The sequence below is a fragment of the Notothenia rossii genome (assembly GCF_949606895.1).
Source record: "Notothenia rossii genome assembly, chromosome: 1".
NCBI lineage: Eukaryota > Metazoa > Chordata > Actinopteri > Perciformes > Nototheniidae > Notothenia > Notothenia rossii.
In genome coordinates, this window is record NC_136912.1 from 53705687 (window position 1) to 53723684 (window position 17998).

General features: G+C 42.3%; 1 protein-coding gene across 1 annotated transcript in view; it reads left to right on the plus strand.

Annotated features, from left to right (window-relative positions):
* The window catches only part of patj (PATJ crumbs cell polarity complex component), a gene marked incomplete at its 5' end in the record, with an annotated part of 309724 nt that overhangs the window by 253840 nt on the left and 37886 nt on the right, over positions 1–17998 (plus strand). Inside the window, 6 exons of the mRNA XM_079649893.1 lie at positions 14767–14851; positions 15703–15795; positions 16060–16101; positions 16449–16538; positions 16767–16832; positions 17424–17508. Of these exons, the coding sequence (XP_079506019.1) occupies positions 14767–14851; positions 15703–15795; positions 16060–16101; positions 16449–16538; positions 16767–16832; positions 17424–17508 (461 nt within the window). The remainder of the gene's footprint in view (positions 1–14766; positions 14852–15702; positions 15796–16059; positions 16102–16448; positions 16539–16766; positions 16833–17423; positions 17509–17998) is intronic.

Sequence of the window (17998 nt, forward strand, 5' to 3'; positions counted from 1 at the left end):
CAACCTTTGGCCTGAAGAACAAAGGGATTTGAGAAAACACCTGGAGTTGAAATAATGGCGGGGTGATATTTTGTCTAGTAAATTTAACACACAACACTGTAGTTTAAAATAACATTTCTATTTAGTTTACAATGATAAATGGGCCTTATACCCTTACGTCATAGCCCTCTAACCATGTACGTAAATGTTTTGACTTTAAGAGCCAGTATGGTCATCTCTTCTGTTTAAACACGCTATTTATGGGACAAAATGGGACGCTATCCAAACACAATCAGAACAATATCGTCTATCTAACGCACGAATGTCGCACTTCCTGCCGTAATCCACAACGCAATGTGTTTTTGAAAACAGAAATAAAGTAACCACTGAAAGCTTCAAACTCCTCAGGCCTTTTCCTTGAAAAAAGTCTTTTTTAAAACAGCCTCACACTGTTGTTAACACAAAACACTCACTCCAATAACCTTAGCTTCAAACTTTGGCTGTGTCTTTGCCTCAAGCAGTCCCGACTGCTTAATGGCCTAAAACCATTCACGTAAAACGTAAAACGCAACAAAAGACAACTATATAAGTGATTGGCCTCTAGCCGACATGTACTAACAGACAAACGAATAGCATGCAGGGTTAAATAGAAAAAAAAGAAATTGAACTCACCCTGCCTGTGACAAAGCAACGCCACGTGGTAGGATACCAATGTTTATCAATTTAGGCTTGTTTTAACTTAAATTTAGGCAGTCTTTCTCAGGTGTCCAACTTACCAGACAGACACACACTCCTATTGTTCACTATGTAATCTATTGAAGATTTTGAATAAACAGGTACTTCTTTACCTTTCTGTATGGGCCCGAGTGTATGTCTGCCAGCATTGTTAAAGCTCCTTTGAAACTGCAACTGCTCTCCCGCTGAAACGAGATCACGTCCGGGTCCCCAATTGTTAAATATGTTCTTTATTCTCGCGTCCAGGAGAGAAGCTTTAAAATGAGACTAAATGGAGTCTCTGAAAAGATTCAAATAGAATACTTTAATTAAAAAAGGCGCGGTAGTGTTACAGACAGAATATTGTTCCGGTGTTACAGTATAAGTTGAGTCATGACAACTGGCGACATTCTATTATTTTCGTCATAGGAATCCGGGGCGTGTACATTGAGGACCCATTGTTGACTTACCAGGAAAGAAACATCGTTTGTCGTTTACGTTCATCTTTTGCTATATCTGCCTTCCTAAGATCACTTTGCTGCACATTCAGTACTCGTATGTGAGGTTGTGGGTGAGAGTCCGATATCGTGACGCTTACAGGGAGGTATCGAACATTACAAAGTAGGTGACTGTGTGGATGCCTGTTCAAAACATTGCAAACTTCAATAAATCATTTAAATTATATATTTGTGTCCGACTTTCATTTGTTCATCGTTCTTAATGTGATGTATAGTAGCTTTGATAGCTGTCCATACCTTCAGACAGCCTAAAAGTAAAACACAAGTTGTTTATTCACAGCCCGAACGCTCATCGAGATGACTGGATCAGTCATGACAACTTGTGATCAGCTCCGATTAAATTGTGATATCAATTCTGTAGCTAACCTCCAGGGAGCACGTTTATTTTATGAAATACCTGTATCCCTCTCATCACAACAAGACTCTACACTGTGCAGGAAAAACAATTACATACATGAAAATAACCTTGATGCATGGGAATTAAACACACAAACTAACAGATAAATCATCAGAAGAAGGCAGAGAGGAAGTAAATAACAACAGGAACACGGAAGGCAGACAGAATTGCTTAGACACGGGTGTCACATGAAATTTAAATGTTCTGGAAAGTTCCTTATACAGCTTTAGCCTTTTTTATCTCATGAAGTCCCAAAGTGACACACACTGAACAATCTGGGGTCATGGTCCTTGTCATTTGCTTTTGTCTTCCCATAACAACATGTCCAAGATGTCCATGTGTCAGGCTAAAACATGTGACAGAACTAGCTAGATTTGGAAAGGTTTTTTGTTGCTAAAGTTAATATTCAAGCCATTTAAGAATAAAAATGCTTACATGACATGTCATTTGTTAAACATTAAGCTGTCTTCGGCTCTTTTCTGCTGTAACAAATGTAAATGTCCCCTCTGTGGGATGAATAAAGGTATTCTGATTCTGATTACATTTAACCTGTTGTGGAAACATTTCTTGAGGAAATTGATATGAAACAAATGCCATAAATATTGCTGTGACACATGGTGTCACATCGGGACTTTAACCCTAAACATTCAAAGTAAACCCGGAGTGACATATATGCACAATTAGAAATATGATTATGGTCTGGTCAGTTAATTTAGCTGATTCGATTATATTTAGTTAACATATTTTTTATTCTTCAATTCATAGTATGTTCAAACAAATGCAAACCAAAACATCATCCTTGTTAATTAAGTTATAAATAAGAGTTACTTTACCATTAAAGCCCAGATATTTGACACTAGGGAGGTTACTTGTCAGAAATGTGTCTATTTAGTCTAAATGACGTTCCCCTTAATTTCCCCAAAAGTAGAAATGGGTCCGGGTTCTTATGGGTTAAACGTATAGGCTTAAAGGCATAATAGAACTACCGTATTATATGTATTCAACTTGTGCCCCGCTGGACTTACTTTTCTGTGGTTTACCGTTACTGTGACATATCAGTATAGCCACGGAAGATAGTTTGTGTGTTTAATTCCCATGCATCAAGGTTATTTTCATGTATGTAATTGTTTTTCCTGCACAGTGTAGAGTCTTGTTGTGATGAGAGGGATACAGGTATTTCATAAAATAAACGTGCTCCCTGGAGGTTAGCTACAGAATTGATATCACAATTTAATCGGAGCTGATCACAAGTTGTCATGACTGATCCAGTCATCTCGATGAGCGTTCGGGCTGTGAATAAACAACTTGTGTTTTACTTTTAGGCTGTCTGAAGGTATGGACAGCTATCAAAGCTACTATACATCACATTAAGAACGATGAACAAATGAAAGTCGGACACAAATATATAATTTAAATGATTTATTGAAGTTTGCAATGTTTTGAACAGGCATCCACACAGTCACCTACTTTGTAATGTTCGATACCTCCCTGTAAGCGTCACGATATCGGACTCTCACCCACAACCTCACATACGAGTACTGAATGTGCAGCAAAGTGATCTTAGGAAGGCAGATATAGCAAAAGATGAACGTAAACGACAAACGATGTTTCTTTCCTGGTAAGTCAACAATGGGTCCTCAATGTACACGCCCCGGATTCCTATGACGAAAATAATAGAATGTCGCCAGTTGTCATGACTCAATTTATACTGTAACACCGGCAGAAAACAGCTGTGATCTGGCTCTCCTGAGCAAGAAGAGAAGCCCCATCCCCCGTTCGGTGTCGTTATATATCCTCTGCTGGCTCCTCCCTGCCAGCCGGATCGCCTCGCTTCTAATGTCCATTGTTGCATTTAAACAGAGGATTGGTACTTTTCACCTTCAACATATGCTTAACACGCCTTTTCTCCTCATATTCTCTTTCATCACTTTTCATGTAACACATTCTAAACGCTGTAATCAATACTCTAAAACATACAGAAAATGCTTCACGGCTGGTTTGGTTTCCGGTCATTCCGGATGTTGTCACATGCTACTCTCGTCTGTAAACAATAGTGTATTCAAATAAACTGTACTTTCCTTTAATATTCAGCATGGTAGTATCTCGACATCTATAGTTGTAGTGTTAAATCAGTAGGTTTCGGTTTGCACCACTCCATGTCATTTCGCTACTCAATTCACCTCTTTAGGAAATCGTATATTAGCCACATGCTAAATGCTAACCGTAGATGAAGGATTTTCAGAATAAAAGCTTAACTGCTTGTGCACAAGAATTTCTGGTTTTTCAGTATAAAAGAGCATATAAACTGATGGTATGTTTAAGCTACATTATACCATCAAAACATTGATTTTAATTTCTAACACCTGCAAATTTGCGGGTCTAGCTATGTACTGAGTGTGTGCAGCGCCATTTATCTATTATATGGCTCTGAGTGTGTGTATTTCGCGGGTTGAGTGATGTACAATAACAATGGCATCCCGTGGAGGAATTCTGAAATGTTTTACCGGTGCATCACAAAAACGCACAGCAGAACCTGACCCTGGAGCCCCGGCCTCTTTATTTACTTACTCCTCTTCATCCCCTATGGGTAATAACAAGGCTGAGATGAGAACCCTCCATTTTAGTCCTTTGCAATATGCTGCGCCTCTCCCCGTGTAGGGATGAATACCGAGCCCCGGTATTAAACGGTCCCCGGGCCGGAATTATTAAAGACAGTGGTAACGTTAAACTCCGAAGTTATCTGACTTTTTATCGGTACTGGAGACATTTAAAAAATATATGTCATATGTATTATTGCTACATAAACATTATATGGCAGTTTTAGTTTCGCCAACTCCGTTTCTAATATACAATAAGACTACAACATGCGCCTTTGGTGTATTTTCGAGCTTTCTAATCCAGACGAGATATCTCTCTCCCGTATGTGTGAGGGGGCGGGGCAGTTTGTAAAGGTCTCCTGACTGTGTTATAGACTGTGATCCTGGTTAGTGTTTACTCTGGGTTCTGTCTTCAGGACAGAGTGTTGGATTTTTTTGTTAATTGTATGGGACTTGATTGGATTCAATATTAGAGTAATTTTCTCGTTTGTGTGTTTGTTTAAATATATTTGGCCTTTGTTTATGTGATTGACTGATTTACTCAAATAAAAAGGTTGATGAATTATTATCTAATGATTTGTATGATGTTTTATTTATGTTAAAGCTCACTTTGAATGATTCTAGCTAATGATAATGTAGAAAAACTAATATTTTAAATTTCGGGACGGTCCACATTAATTTCGGGACGGCTTAGATTGTATTTACGCGCCGTAAAATGCTGCTTATTATTTTAAGTTTCGTTGCCTTGCTCCGCTCTGTGGGGGGGGGGGAACTAAACGACTACGGTAACGGGTCCCAAGGTGGGTAGACCGGCATACGCAACGCTCTGGGGGTCCAACTGCTCCGTGTGTAAGCCCTATATGATCATTTTCTGATAACGATGAAATAGCCCGCCTCCCTCTCCCCACGTCTCCTGCTGCTGCTGGGCTGTCAGAAGAGGGGGAGGAAAAGAGAGGCAGGCACCGTTTATTAAATATTATTATATTATTATACAGAGAACAGAGTCATTCTCAATTTGTTTTAAAAGTCAATAAAAAACAAGGAAGACCTCTGACCGGCACTTTTCTAATTTTTATACGCAAGATTTAAACTTTAACGGACATGTTGACCGGCGGAACATTTTTTTTACGGAAACTCTGCCGCACGGTCCCCTCGTTCCTTGGAAGAGGCGGTGAGGTGGGTGTTTTTCATCTGCTGTGGACTACCGGAGAGATATACAGCAGGAGAACACGCCGTCCACCGTGGAGAATAAACAGAAGGGCAACCATGGCAACCATGCTCCGGGGTCTTCTTCGCTGCTTTTGGTGTATTTCGGGTGGCAGCAGCGCCACTTACAGGCCTGGCATATGTACTACATCGTTTCCAGCATTTCCAGCGGTCTAGTGTGAACGGACACGTTAATGAATCAAATGCGTGTGAAAGGAAGACTTTTTTGCGCTTGCGTATGCGTTTTAACGTATGTGTCCTTGTGGGGCCGGGGTCTAAGCCGAACTATATCCGGTCACAGAGATCTGCTATTTTAAAGTAAAGTCAACACATATCGACCCTAAATATAGTCTATATTAAGAACGAGAAAAGTCATAACATAATATGGCTATATCCTTTTTTGTAAAATTATGACAAATGTGTGAGGGTGATGACGTCAAAGCATCGTCCTATGTGCCAGGGCTTAGCCCCGGACAGCCCCAGCCCAATTTAACCCCTGGGTATTTGTGAAGGAGCTCCTATATGGCATTACCCCGCTGAAGCTCACCAAAGTTTAACATATTTCATAGTTCAAAGTTTTGTCAATTGTTTTGTTTATTGGTCAAATACTGGTTTCTAATGGTTTCTGAGGAGTTTTACTGGAATGAAAGAGCACAGAGTCTACAGAAGCAAAAAAGCAGCATACTGCATTAAACCTGACCTTCACAGAGAGGTTGAAGTTCATGTGGAAAGGAGGCTTCAGTAGTCTGTCTGCACTCTGTTTAGTTTTGCTATCTTACAATCAATATAGTAAGTGTGAGGTAAAGTGGGTTGCCAATGTAACCGGTTAGAACTCAAAGTTGCGATGAGGTCTTAAAATGTATGGAAAGGGTCTTAAAAAAGGTCTTAAAAGGTATTAAATTTGACTTCAGGATTCCTGCATATTGGCTGAGCCTTTTGTTAGAGGTATTTGCCAAAACCCCATGTTTGCATCCAACTTGCTGAATATGTTGGCTCCAGACAGCTTTCCCAGTGTTTCTTCCACTGAAGGTAGAATGTACTTTTCTCGACACACAGACTCGTTCAGTTTAGTTAGATCCCTCACATATGCAAACAGTCCCTGTCTTTTTAGGCGCCACCACCATGCCAGCGCACCACTCTGTAGGCTCCTCAACTCTGCTGATCACCCTCAGGTCTTCCATGCGGGACAGTTCCTCTTTGACTTTGTCCATCAGTGGCAGTGGAATCCTTCTAGGCGTCTTCAGAGAAAACGGTTGGGCCCCTGGTGTCAGCTTAATGGCATATGGCTGCCGCACCTCTCCAAGACCGCTGCATACTGTTGGGTAAGTAGTCTTTAGCGTGTCCATAGTGACGTTGTCTAGTCATGCCACTAGCTTCCGCGCTACACTGGCAGGCCTCCCGAGCAATGCTGTTTGCAAGCGTCGAATGAAATACACATCCTCCATAAGTTCTCTCTCTCCTTTCTTCAGCAGCATACTAGCAAAGCCCACTACGTCTAAAGGATTTTTCCCTGGACCCCAAAATGGCTTCCTTGGCTTTTGAAGAGCTGGTGGAGCTTTGTGCTTATAGACCTCCTTAAACACGGAGTGAGGAATGACTGTAACATCAGCCCCAGTGTCAATTTTGAACTGCACGCTTTTGTTGTTAATGTCAACGTCTGCCGTCCACGGATCATTGTCGGCCTCAATGCTGCCTAAGAGCAAGCTTTCCTCTTCTTCATTAATCTCATGCACGCTTTTAGCTGCTTTACACACACGCATATAATGTCCCATTTTCCCACATGCATGGCATTTTACATCCTTGGCTGTACACTCAGTCTTTACATGTGAAGGAGAACAACCACAGTTATAACACTTTGCATCATTACCCTTGTTGTACTGTGGCTTGGCTTGGTAGCTATTAGCAGATTGAGCTTTGTTTTTAGCATATTTGCTACTGCTCTTAAACACTCTGTCCACTGATTTTGCGTCACATGCCTCAGTTCTATTGTCACCTCGCAGAGAAGAATGTTGCCGTTTCACCTCTTCACTCTGCCGAGCCATGGTAATAGCTTTTCCCAAGGTAAGGTCTGAGTCCAGTTGCATCCGTTCAGACAGCCGCTTATCCGTCAATCCGACAACAAGCCTGTCTCGAATGAGTTCATCATGTAGCACGCCCTAGCTACAATGCTCCGCTAGCGCATATAGAGCTGTGACGAACGAGTCCACTGGTTCACCTTCTCCCTCTCTGCGCATATTAAACTTTGCCCGCTCATATATGACATTTTTCTTGACAACGAAGAAGCCTTGAAAGCCATCCCGCACACCTTGAGCACTTGCGTCTCTCTGAGCCGCCGTGAGAGTCAATCCACGTAAAATATAATCTGCTTCATCTCCCATGCAGTATATCAACGTGTTGACTTGATTCTCTTCTGAACTACTGTTCAGATTGCTAGCCAGGCGAAATCTCTCGAACCGCCGTATCCATGGCCCATTCCTGCGGTCTTGAAAAGTCGAAAGGCTCCGGTGGCTGGATGCTAAACGAAGCACTCGGTCCCGCCACGGGTCGCACTGCATCTCCGTTAGCATTCTTGTCTGCCATGTCCTCTTTCTTCCCTTTTCACCGTCAATTGGCTCCAAACAATACTTTTTCCCGGTCACACTCCACGTACTGTCAACAGGACTTCTGACACCATGTCGTGTTATTCAATAATACACGTGAGTCCAACTGTCACAATTACGTGTCTCTTTATTGGTAGCCCACATGCTAGCACACACCTAGCTCACATGCTCCGTTACCATAACATGTCGTCTCCCTATTACGTCACTGAACCGTGCCCGTAAGGCTTCACTACTATTGGCTAACACACACACATAGCACAATAACACCACAGTATGGACGTTTTTAATTATTTCTTTAACTGGCAGAGTTCATCCTTAATCTGCTGAAATGATTCACTGGATGGTGAGTGAGAAAGTTTTTCTCTCATCTCCACTAGAGTCTCTCTGAGAAGGGTCATTGTTCCTTGCAGCTTGTCTTCAGGCTGCAGCTCCTGCTCCTCTCTGAGAAGGGTCACTGTTCCCTGCAGATTGTCTTCAGGCTGCAGCTCCTGCTCCTCTCTGAGAAGGGTCACTGTGCCCTGCAGCTTGTCTTCAGGCTGCAGCAGTCTCTCTGAGACCTGGGTAACGCTGCTAGCTTTCTCTTTGTTTTGTGTCTTTGTTAGTGCCTTAATAATAAGGAAATCTTCTTGGACTAAGGTCAGACTGGCCTGGCTCCCTTGGAACATGATTGTTCCATTATGGTAAATGTTTACGGTCAGTGGCGGCTGGTGGAAAATATTTTTGGTGGGGCTGTTGATATAGTGAGTAAAAAAATGTTTGGGGGGAGAAATTACCCCTTAAATTGGGACTTCTGGTGATGTAATGGCCCCATAAAATCGTGGTTCTAGGGCCAGGAACAACCAGGCTGGGTTGGGCTGAGTATGCTAAACTAACTGCAGTCAAGCCAGCCTCCACTCGGGAAAACCTAGTCAAGCCAGCCCTCACGTGATATTGCGGTGCGCGAATATCCTATACATTACGGTAGAGTAAAAAAAAAAACATCCCTCTGTGTTTAGATGAGAATAAAACAAAAACTGTCCAGTATCAAAGACTCATTTCACTTCAGGGTGATAGCAGGACATCCCATCTAGTCACTCAGAAAAAATCAGGACATTCTGATGTAGAGTTTCAAAATAAAAGACCTTTGAAGTCTCATATATGAGCTATCATCCCTGTCCGCAAAGGTCTTTTATTTTGAAACTGTACATCAGAATGTCCTGATGTTTTCTGAGTGACTACATGGAGCGCCATCTTGAAAAATTTACTTTTGAACCAGAGCACCTACAATCAAGTGTAAATACACTTTTTGCACTGAATCTACCATGGGGAAACCGATTCTGACATCAGTTTGACGATAAAATGTAGTTTTGACCAAAATATCCAAGATGGCTGCCAGCGCCATCTGAAAAAGTAACTTTTGAACCCCATCACCTACAATCAAGTGTAAATACACTTTTTGCACTGATTTGACCATGGGGATTCCGATTCTGACATCATTTTGACGTTATAACATCATTTTTACCCAGATATCCAAGATGGCTGCCATATGCTGGAGTGAAAAGTAACATAAAATGAAAGCAATTCATAGTGTATGATAAAAAAATCTATCTTTAATAGTTGTAACTAAAAACAAATGAAAACAAACTTATAAAACAGTTATACAATGTATAATTGTCACATAATATGGTACTTCCATAAATGAAAATAATCACAGTACTGCATACATTTCTAACTTAAACGTCACTGATAATGTTCTGTAGCTTAGGAAGCCAAGCTATATGGTTAATCTAATCTGAATCGGAGCTTTCAGATGCACTGTATTCGGAAGAATCAGATTCCGACGAATATACGCTCCTCTGTTCATCATTGGATCCGTCTTCATCCCATTCGTTGTCATCTTCTTCGCTATCGTCAGCTTCTCCTGGTGCAGGTAGGGTCACCGGAAGAGCAGGAAGTGTGTGACGAACAGGGCGACAGCGGCCACCCACCAGCTCCCACCCATGCCCGAGTGGAGACGGATGCTTCCTCAGGGCAGGGTGGCGCGCTAGGTAGGCCAGGTAGTTGGCACGTAGCACATGTTGGCGGAGATGTTGCCCCTCCCGTCAGCGTGTCATTGTGGAAGTCATCGTTGTCGATAATGCTAACACTGGGCTTCCCCTCCGCGATCTCGTTGGGGCACACTGCGCATCGTTCAAGGTCATGCATAGCCCAGATATCTCGCAGCAGGAGCACATTGGGGTAGCTTATACCTATTCCAAGCTTGTGAAAGGAGTCGACGAGCTCCTTGCTACGAGTTATACCATGAAGGGTGACTGTGGCATTGATGGTGGTAGTAGTTGGTCGCTTTGTGACATACTGCGTGATGATTGACGTGAGACAGAGTGTGCTGGGAGACAGATCTAACTCCTTCTTGCCCCGCAAAGACGATAGCAGCTGTACCATGAGAGGGGAGAGCTCTTCTTCCTCCTCAAGCTCATCAACTCTCGGCAGCCACGGGACGAGTTGTACTGCCTTGATATCAGCCTGCAGTCGGGCGGCCACATTGTGCACCAGCTGCTCACTGCTAACACCAATGGAGGATAGCGCTGCTTCGACATATGAACCACACCCAGATGTGTCATAAACTAGGTCACTATGGTTCTTCTGAGGGCGGGAATGGAATCCAATCTTGTCCTCAAATTCCCGGATCAGGATGTCTTTTATGTAGGAAGACTTGACTCCAGATGTTTGGAAGCCATACCGAGACACGATCGAGCTGTAGTCTCGGAGGAGGCTTTGCAGTGACCGTAGCTCATGTTCCTCAAAGATAATAAATCTGATATGGTCGAAGAAGATGGTCTGAGCTTCGCGCAGACTTACATTGTTCATGAGTGGTAGCTTGTCGTCATCAGTCATCTTCTGATATGTAGAACATATTATATATATATATAACATGTTTCAACCAGCATTTATGGTGATATCTAATCTCAAGTGCGTAGGGTTGATCACCTGCAGAATCAATCAGGCAGTTTATTCTGTCACGCATCACCGGATCGTACAGGGCCACTGTATGACTCTTAAAGGCCGCCCATGCATGATCATATGAAATGAGATTCAGCTTTGATTCTGGGTGCTTGGTCGTCTCCGCCTTGCAACACCAAAAACATTTGGTTTTATCGTGTATCGCCCCTAGAGTAGATCGCAGTCGTTTGGCTGCTGGAGGTGCAGTTGGAGAAGGAACATCAGACACAGATGATGACTGAGCTTGGCATTCAACCTCTTGTTTCTTCTTTCTTTCGATGGCCTGCTCCAGTTTCTTCGCGCTTGATAGGGTGAACCTACACGTATCATGGACACATTGTCCACTGTGACCTTTACCCCAATCCATGGTTGAATGGACGGTCCCGAACTTGTCCAGACCACTCCATAACAGCGCCTTCTGTTCAAGATTGGCCCACACAGCTGCAGAAACGGCACCGGCGGCTTTATCGCAAAACCCTCCACACTGAAGAACACATGGAACTTTTGACATCGTCCTAAGCTGCGCTGTTTATACGCTGTTCATATGCTGATCACTCTGTCTCTGGAAATATATAAAAATAAGACACAATTAGCTAAATGTACAATGTATAATTGAATGTACAATACACAATGAGTATAATTATTCGTATATATATAATGCTCATTCTTGATTAAAAGCTCTCGGTCGAGTGGTGCCTTCACTTTCATTTTATGTTACTTTTCACTCCAGCATATGGCAGCCATCTTGGATATCTGGGTAAAAATGATGTTATAACGTCAAAATGATGTCAGAATCGGAATCCCCATGGTCAAATCAGTGCAAAAAGTGTATTTACACTTGATTGTAGGTGATGGGGTTCAAAAGTTACTTTTTCAGATGGCGCTGGCGGCCATCTTGGATATTTTGGTCAAAACTACATTTTATCGTCAAACTGATGTCAGAATCGGTTTCCCCATGGTAGATTCAGTGCAAAAAGTGTATTTACACTTGATTGTAGGTGCTCTGGTTCAAAAGTAAATTTTTCAAGATGGCGCCGGCGGCCATTGTGGATTTGGCCCCCTAGCAAAAAATGCCGGCAAAATTTCGAGGGACCGTGTTTCTAAATTTTTTCTAAAAGGTCCATAGATGTCAAATCAATCGTCAAAACATGTTAGCCAGAGAATGGTCACGGGATTGAGGTCCTGGACCCAACTACTCGCTCTCTCTCTGCAGCTCCTCTCAATTCAATTCAATATGCTTTATTGGCATGAATGTCAGGTGAACAATATTGCCAAAGCGTCAAGGATATATGATAAGAAAAAAAAATACAAATACAATTCATTCATTAAACAATTTACAACAATATATTACAAAACCTCAAGTATCAAATGTAAAAAGAAAGAAAGGAAGAAAAGAAAGACACATGAAGTAGAGGAGCAATCAGAGTGAGCTGAGAGGAACAGCCGTTATGTGTTGTTGTTGTTGTTGTTGTTGTTGTTGTTGTCTCTTAGGCTGTGACATGCGCACACATATTTCGCTGCTTCTATGCTGCTGGCACTATTTTCTCCAAGTATATGTTGCATTTTATTCTGGTCAGACAGTGATTCAAAATCTTGGAGTTTACATGTTATCTTTGTAAAGAACTTTGTTCTAATGTCTTGGTATGTTTGACAGTGCAGCAGGAAGTGCCTGTGTCGGCCAGTCTCTACGGCCAGGCTGTGGTCACTGAGTCTGCACATTGTTAATGTCTTCCTCAGTTTGGGATCAGTCACGGCGGTCAGATAGTTTGCCACCGTGTACTGTCTGTTTAGAGCCAAGTAGCATTGAAGTTTGTTTTGGGTTTTCATGGTACATGTCCAATAGTTGATGTACTTTTCTTTTTCTTTAGCTATGATTTGGTTGGGCCAGATTGTGTGAGGGCTGTCCTGAGGCCCTGTCCTGTTAGAGGAGGTGAGCCTCAGGACCAGCTGGTTGAGGGGACTCCTCTCTATGTTCTCCTCTTGGCAATGGAGGGCTTTGTAATGGTAGGAGTTGGGATCACTGGTTTTTAGGTGGTTGTAGAATTTGACTGCTCTTTTTTGTATCCTAATAAAAAGGGGGAATTGGCCTAGCTCAGCTCGGCATCCATTGTTGGCGGTGTTCCTGTGGACTCTCAGGATGCTCTTGCATATCTCCGCATGTAGGGTTTCTATTGGGTGTTTGTCCCATTTATCAAAGTCTTGATTTCCAAGAGGACCCCACACTTCGCTACCACACAGTATGATTGGTTTTATTATTGAATTGAATATTTTGAGCCAGATTCTAACAGATATATCTATATTTGAAGACTTTTTGATAGCATAGAAAGCCTTTCTTCCTTTGTCTCTGAGATCATTATTGGCCAGATTGAAATTTCCTGTCGAAGTAATTTTGAGTCCCAAATATGTGTAGCTGTGTGTGTGTTCTATGTCAGTGGAGCCCAGTAAGAACCGGTGTGGGTTCCCCTGACCCTTGGGTCGTTTCTGGAAGACCATAATCCTGGTCTTTTCCAGATTAACTGTCAGGGCCCAGGTCTGACAGAAGCTTTGCAGATGATCCATTTGCTGTTGTAATGCCTCCTTAAATGGAGCTAGCAATATTAGATAATCGTCAAACAGAAGGCATTTAATTTGTGTGTCAGAGAGGGTGAGTCCAGGGATATCGGATTGTTCTAATGATTTTGCAAATTGATCAATATAAATGTTAAATAGGGTGGGGCTGATACTGCAGCCCTGTTTCACCCCTGTTTCCATATTGCCAATGTTCACCGCACATTTATTATTGGTATACATTGTTTTAATGATATCATATGTTTTCCCCCCTGCACCGTTTTCAATCAACTTCAGGAACTCTGAATTCTCTCTCTCTCTCTCTCTATGCAGCTCCTCTCTCTGTCTCTCTCTCTGCTCCTCTCTCTCTCTCTCTGCAGCTCCTCTCTCTGTCTCTCTCTCTGCTCCTCTCTCTCTCTCTCTGCAGCTCCTCTCTCTGTCTCTCTCTCTGCTCCTCTCTCTCTCTCTCTGCAGCTCCTCTCTCTGTCTCTCTCTCTGCTCCTCTCTCTCTCTCTCTGCAGCTCCTCTCTCTGTCTCTCTCTCTCTGCTCCTCTCTCTCTCTCTCTGCAGCTCCTCTCTCTGTCTCTCTCTCTGCTCCTCTCTCTCTCTCTCTGCAGCTCCTCTCTCTGTCTCTCTCTCTGCTCCTCTCTCTCTTTCTCTGCTCCTCTCTCTCTCTCTCTGCTCCTCTCTCTCTTTCTCTGCTCCTCTCTCTCTCTCTCTGCTCCTCTCTCTCTGCTCCTCTTTCTCTTTCTCTGCTCCTCTCTATCTCCCTCTGCTCCTCTCTCTCTCTCTCTCTGCTCCTCTCTCTCTCTCTCTCTCTCTGCAGCTCATCTCTCTCTCTCTCTCTCTCTCTCTCTCTCTGCTCCTCTCTCTCTCAATCTCTCTCTGCTCCTCTCTCTGCTCCTCTTTCTCTCTCTGCAGCTCCTCTCTCTCTCTCTCTCTCTGCAACTCCTCTCCATCTGTGTGTGTGTGTGTGTGTGTGTGTGTGTGTGTGTGTGTGTGTGTGTGTGTGTGTGTGTGTGTGTGTGTGTGTGTGTGTGTGTGTGTGTGTGTGTGTGTGTGTGTGTGTGTGTGTGTGTGTGTGTGTGTGTGTGTGTGGCTGCATTAAATATAAACTCCATTAGCTCCTCTCTGAAGAGATACATGTGTTTGTTGTCTACCTCCAAAACTGAACTCTCTCTCTCTCTCCCTCTCTCTCTCTCTCTCTCTCTCTCTCTCTCTCTCTCTAGAAATGAGGATGCTATAAACCACATGGCTGTCCCCCCCTGCTCAACTCCCCCTCCTCCCCCTGTCCTCAGCTCTGTAAGCCCAGAGGTGAAAACACAGACTTTAACCAACACACACACACACACACACACACACACACACACACACACACACACACACACACACACACACACACACACACACACACACACACACACACAGTAGTAAGAGAATGTGGCTAGCCTAGCTTAGCATGATGACTGGTAGCAATACAAACAGCTAGGGTGGATGTTTACACTAACACCAACACATGGAGAGCTCACTGATGAATGTGTTTTTACATTTACAGTCTATGGATATATCTTGTTTGTTTTAAAAACAAAACACTTTTTAAGAAGCTTTTCACATATGAGGAAATTGCAGTGTTGTATTGGTGCATGATGTAAACATAGTTAGATAAGTTAACATCAATAAATAATAATAATAATACAACAATAAAAATGCAACAAAATATTAAACAAATATCCACGAAACATAAGTATAGAACACAGTATCAAAGAATATAAGAACAATCAATATAGAATAGAAGATAAATATGAAAAACACAATAACAACATGAAACATGAGTATAGAAGAGAAAATGAAAACATATAAAAATGATTACAGAACAATATTATTATATAATAATAATAATGAAAAATGTGCTATATCCAAATTAAAAGTTGCAGGGCTGTCCTTTTGTACTTTCTTTCATCTGGACACAAACAATTACTATATGTATCTTTATTGAATGTGTTCTTCCTCTAAAGGAGTTGTAAGCTGTTGCTTTGAAGGGTACATGACTAACATGATTATGTTACCAGACATACAGTCTGCAGAGGTCTGCTGTTAGTTTGAAGGGAAATTATTCTAGACGGAGGCAGACTGACGTTTCCTGTTCTCATCTTCTTCTGTGTCAGCCTGTTTGTCCGGCTCCTCTATGCATCTCCTCCCCGACAGGCGGACCCCGCCCCCCCGACAGTGTGACATGTAACTCGTCTTCAGACACAGCGGTCAGTCCACACTTAATGCGCTCAACTCCAATGTGTTCTGCTCTGTGAACATTTGAAGCTGTCACAACCATGTTCCAGTGTCAGACCTCATTACTTCCATTGACTTTACTTTTTAACCTCCTTAGCAAATACATGTACATTCATTTTTTGTAGTTGTCTCTTTTTATTTTGTTTTCTTATTCCTTGAAAGCCCTTGTAATTATGTGTTTGAAAGCTGAAATCAAGTTTTTCACTGATGTTCTTGCTTTCCCCCTCTGTGTGTAGGGGCCAGTGGTCGAGGAAGTATTCAGATCCTTAACAGTAAAGGTACTAATACTACACTGTGAAAACACTCCGTTACAGTAAATCACCTGCAGTGAAAATGTGTGAGAATCATCAAGATAATCTACTTAAAGTGTTTAAAGCATTACCCGTCACTGTAAAACTATTATAATGAACTAACTTATGCTAAAGTAAACCATATCTTTTCCGTTGTAATTGTAAAAAAAACTGTTTAATATTATTTTTGATTTATAGAAATACATCACATGTATCAACTCTTCGTCCACTGTGGTAGAAGCTGTATGAAAGTGTAACTAGAGACAGACAAACAGCTTGTGCAGCCCTCACGGCTCTGAGATCTCAAATCAACTGCTCTGTGGTCTGTTGATCAGAGCGAGAGCCGAGAAGACGCCCAACAGAACAGGAACAGAAAGAGACACAGCGCCCCCAAGAGGGTCAGAGAGGACGACACCTGCCGACAGGTGAGTGACCTCACTGCCCTCCTACAGTCACACACTGCCGAGACCTTGCCTTACAGTGTGTGTGTGTGTGTGTGTGTGTGTGTGTGTGTGTGTGTGTGTGTGTGTGTGTGTGTGTGTGTGTGTGTGTGTGTGTGTGTGTGTGTGTGTGTGTGTGTGTGTGTGTGTGTGTGTGTGTGTGTGTGTGTGTGTGTGTGTGTGTGTGTGTGTGTGTGTGTGTTTCTCCTGCAGAGTCTGACAGCTGCAGAGCCTCCAGAGGTTGAGCTTCAGGCTACTCAGAAGTTGCCGGAGCAGCAGGTAGCAGCAGAATGTTAAAGTAATCTTTGACATCAGTAGAAAATACTCTGGGTTCACAGTCAGGAGCACAGATGTTTTCAAACCCTTGCCATTATAATCCTCTGAACGACGTTTCACCTGGTCCTCTTACAGAAGTGTCTCTGTTTCTACCTCGCTTTCAGGTTGTCACCCACATCTGCAAAGCTATTATATTAAACCCTGATTCCAACATTCATTTTAAATACAGACAGGCAACAGTTGTGGATGAAGTATTCACATGATATTTTTTTATTGTCTTTATAATATTTCGTCTTTCAAAAGTATAGTGCATGATTATACAGTATATATATTATTGTATTTCCTTATTTAATCTATAAGTTTGTAAAATGCTGTTCTGTTGAGATCCACCTGCTTCTTCACTGAGCTGCTCAATCATTTAATCTGGTGTGTGTATGTGTGTGTGTGTGTGTGTGTGTGTGTGTGTGTGTGTGTGTGTGTGTGTGTGTGTGTGTGTGTGTGTGTGTGTGTGTGTGTGTGTGTGTGTGTGTGTGTGTGTGTGTGTGTGTGTGTGTGTGTGTGTGTGTGTGTGTGTGTGTGTGTGTGTGTGTGTAGTCCTGTAAATCTTCCAGCAGCTCCTGTAAACAGATGCCACCATCTCCTCCCCTGATCAGCCCCGACCTCCAGACCACCAACAAGGGTACACACACACACACACACACACACACACACACCCACCCAACTACTTCTATAGTAGAAGTTGTTGCAGATAAATAAACCTCTGACAATACATGATCATTTCCTGTTTGAATTAATCTTTAACGTTTTTGGATATCTTGTATAATAACTGAAACCCAGTATATTATAAAGACTATACTTTATAGTGTACTGTATATACAATAAGACACAGTATATACAGTATTTGGAATATGTACTATAGAATAGGGACACAGGTCTCAGTCAAAATGCTGAGGATATTTGAAGATATACCTTGAAGCTAAAGATCAGAACACTTCTTCCTGGAAGCTCAGTCAGTGAATGTTGAGCTGGTTTCCATGGAAATCAACTGTCCCAGTCTTCAGCTAAACTAAATAAAGGTTTTTCATATTGACTTGAACAGTGAGATGACATCTCAGTTACCGTGATATTATTATTTTGAGCGGAAAAAACCTTTGGGGAAAATGTTGTTA